Here is a 3,408-nt window from a genome sequence, read left to right on the forward strand (position 1 = left end):
TTCTCTTTTTATAGAAAATTTTCGATAAATTCTCTTTTTTAGAAAATTTTCGATAAATTCTCTTTTTATAGAAAATTTTCGATAAATTCTCTTTTTATAGAAAATTTTCGATAAATTCTCTTTTTATAGAAAATTTTCGATAAATTCTCTTTTATAGAAAATTTTCGATAAATTCTCTTTTTATAGAAAATTTTCGATAAATTCTCTTTTTATAGAAAATTTCGATAAATTCTCTTTTTATAGAAAATTTTCGATAAATTCTCTTTTTATAGAAAATTTTCGATAAATTCTCTTTTTATAGAAAATTTTCGATAAATTCTCTTTTTATAGAAAATTTTCGATAAATTCTCTTTTTATAGAATATTTTCGATAAATTCTCTTTTTATAGAATATTTTCGATAAATTCTCTTTTTATAGAAAATTTTCGATAAATTCTCTTTTTATAGAAAATTTTCGATAAATTCTCTTTTTATAGAAAATTTTCGATAAATTCTCTTTTTATAGAAAATTTTCGATAAATTCTCTTTTTATAGAAAATTTTCGATAAATTCTCTTCTATTATAAATTCTCTCTTTTAATAGAAAATTTTCGATAAATTCTCTCTTTTAATAGAAAAAAATCTCTTTTAATAGAAAATTTTCGATAAATTCTCTCTTTATAAAAAAATTTTCGATAAATTCTCTCTTTATAGAAAATTTTCGATAAATTCTCTCTTTATAAAAAAAATTTTCGATAAATTCTCTCTTTATATAAAATTTTCGATAAATTCTCTCTTTATATAAAATTTTCGATAAATTCTCTCTTTATAGAAAATTTTCGATAAATTCTCTTTTTAAAGAAAATTTTCGATAAATTCTCTTTTCATAGAAAATTTTCGATAAATTCTCTTTTTATAGAAATTTTTCGATAAATTCTGTTTTCATAGAAATTTTTCGATAAGTTCTGTTTTCATAGAAATTTTTCGATAAATTCTCTTTTCATAGAAAATGTTCGATAAATTTTCTTTTCATAGAAAATTTTCGATCAATTCTCTTTTAATAGAAAATTTTCGATAAATTCTTTTTTAATAGTAAATTTTCGATAAATTCTCTTTTCATTTTTTATAAAAGTTTTTTTTTTGAGAAATTCTATTCAAAAACCATCTGTTTGTAAATTTAAACTCAATTTCTATTCAAACACGTGCAAATTTATTTTTTTATTAAAAGTTCGTATTATATAAAATTAAAAGAACCTTTTCAACCATTTCACCTTTTGTGATAACAACTCCAGTGCAAAAAGTGCTATCGAAGATATATGCAAAAATATCATCAGCATTAGAAAACCAGCAAATTGATTTAAATTAATCATTAAAGCACTATCATAAGCAGTGGGTTTAACACGCTTCCTTGAAACCTGAAAATCCAAATTGGCCCATTCACGCCATTTGTCTGTTAGACCAGATTGATGTAAACGCATGATATAATCATCAAAACGATCGATTAAATATGAATGTTTTGCCAAATAAAAACCAATTTGTTGATCTTTAACTTTCATGGGTAAAACTCGTAAAGCGGTTCCAAAAGTCATTTCCTCGCGAACATAACGCAAAGCGAATTCAATAATGGATATAGCAACCAGACTCTCATTTCGCCGATATTCCACATAACGCATGGGAGACATTTCACTAGAGCTATTTGTCACTATTACGGGTAAAGTTTTATTTTCGATTTGAGGTACATAGAGTAAAAACTGCATTGTTAGTTCGGTGGATACAACTTTGTAGCCCTCGGTAGCTAAACCTTCTATGCTTTGAGGAGTGGCCAGGTAGAAATTGGAACGAAATACGAAAAACAATAAGGATTGGTAGACGGATCTTAATATAAATGAACTGAGAATTGTTGTCATAAAACGTATTCTTGTTGAAGATCTTTTGGGGATATCCTTTGTTGTTACGCCCATAATAATTTCATAAGTTTGAAATATACTTCCTTTAATTGTTCTAGTTCGCACAGAGTTAATAATTCCCATTACAACATAAACCACAATAATCAAAGTCCAAGTTTCGGCATCAAATGGAAATGTTAATATATCCATGGATTCATGTGAGGCTAACTTGCGTAATATTAAAGCTTTTAAGGGGACGTAGAAGGTAACAATACTGGGCGTGGCTATTTTGTCTCTTACATTGGTACGACGAAAGAAACCCATGGTAATATTAGTTTCACGATGTCGTAACTGAAATAACAAAAGTCTCTTGTAAGATATTAAGAAAAATAAATAGTTCACTTACCTTTTCTAAAAGACCCGCATCTGGTGATTGATTTTTGTAGAACGAAATCCATTCTATGTCCAAAGTAAAATTCATAGTTTCGCTTATAGCAGTAACTATAAGCACTTCCACGCCTGTTACTTTTAATTTGGGATATCTTTTATTGGTTTTATTTACCACAAAGGGAGGTGTATCCCAAGTCGTTACTTTCATGGGACATCCTTGTAAATTAATTAATTTATCAGGAAATATATCCTCACTTACAAAGTGGTCTCCTTGAAATTGATTTATCATTTCCGGTTGCGTTTGAAAGCAGTTATTTTCCTTAAAGGGAAAGTAAGTGTAAACTAATATTTCTCCCTTTTCCGTTTGCACCATAACATTGCAATGTATCCAGTAATTATTAAAACAATATCTAAAAATCAATTCCATTTCTTGGACTGCAAGCTCATCATGGGTTTGTAGGAAAATAAAATAATACTCTATATTGTCATAATTCTGTCTATTTTCCACTAAATTAATATTCTCCAAACTTTTAAAAGAATCAATCATAATCATATTACTGTAATAATTGCCCAATACTTCTATACGTTCCGTTTTGCGATCATGTATTAACAACTGTACCGCCATAAATCCCCAAGTGGAAAATAATTTATTCATGATGTCATAAAGGTAAAGTTCCCATGGTCCACCAGCGGCTGCTATTGCAAAAACGAATGAATTTGAATGTTTGGCAAAAACATTTTGTATGATAAACCGCAAAGCATTTGCCACTAGAAAATTTCTTTCCTCCGGTTGGGTAAATGTTTCCAGACGCCGTAAGTATGCGTCTTGTAATACCGAAACGTTCATGTTGACAGAATGAAAAAATTTAATTCTTTTTGCTTTTATCCTTAAATATAGCAGCACACACTTACAGTTGTGTTTAGATTTATAGTTGTTTCCAAAAAGAAAATGGGGTATTTGTATTTCCATTGTGTTTCCTATTTTACCAAAATTTCATTGAATTATTTATTTTACGCAGCAAAGGACTTCGTGTCTAATTAAAATGTTTATTTTAGTTATAATTAAATTAATCCTTGAATTTTGTAGAAAATCAAAATAGCTGAATAGTCCTAGATAAATATTTATTGTGTGTTAACATTGATATAAAATTTTAT

General features: G+C 27.5%; 1 protein-coding gene across 1 annotated transcript; it reads right to left on the minus strand.

Moving 5' to 3' along the window:
• Nucleotides 1–1,221: 1,221 nt before the first annotated feature.
• Nucleotides 1,222–3,100, minus strand: LOC119604690. The gene is made up of 2 exons (XM_037957469.1): nt 2,270–3,100; nt 1,222–2,214 (listed from the first exon to the last, which is right to left on the minus strand). The coding sequence occupies exons 1-2, from the start codon at nt 3,098–3,100 to the stop codon at nt 1,222–1,224; spliced, it is 1,824 nt and encodes a 607-aa protein (XP_037813397.1).
• Nucleotides 3,101–3,408: the final 308 nt, after the last annotated feature.

The sequence above is a fragment of the Lucilia sericata genome, unplaced genomic scaffold (genome assembly GCF_015586225.1).
Source record: "Lucilia sericata isolate MDLA Ls3-8-SP2 unplaced genomic scaffold, ASM1558622v1 Contig000418F_arrow, whole genome shotgun sequence".
In the NCBI taxonomy this organism is placed as follows: Eukaryota; Metazoa; Arthropoda; class Insecta; order Diptera; family Calliphoridae; genus Lucilia; species Lucilia sericata.

Coding starts and splice junctions, on each gene's coding strand:
- LOC119604690 (XM_037957469.1), bottom strand. CDS start 3,100: ATGAACGTTTCGGTATTACAAGACGCATACTTACGGCGTCTGGAAACA. Junction 2,215..2,269: donor ATGCGGGTCTTTTAGAAAAG/GTAAGTGAACTA, acceptor TTGTTATTTCAG/TTACGACATCGTGAAACTAA.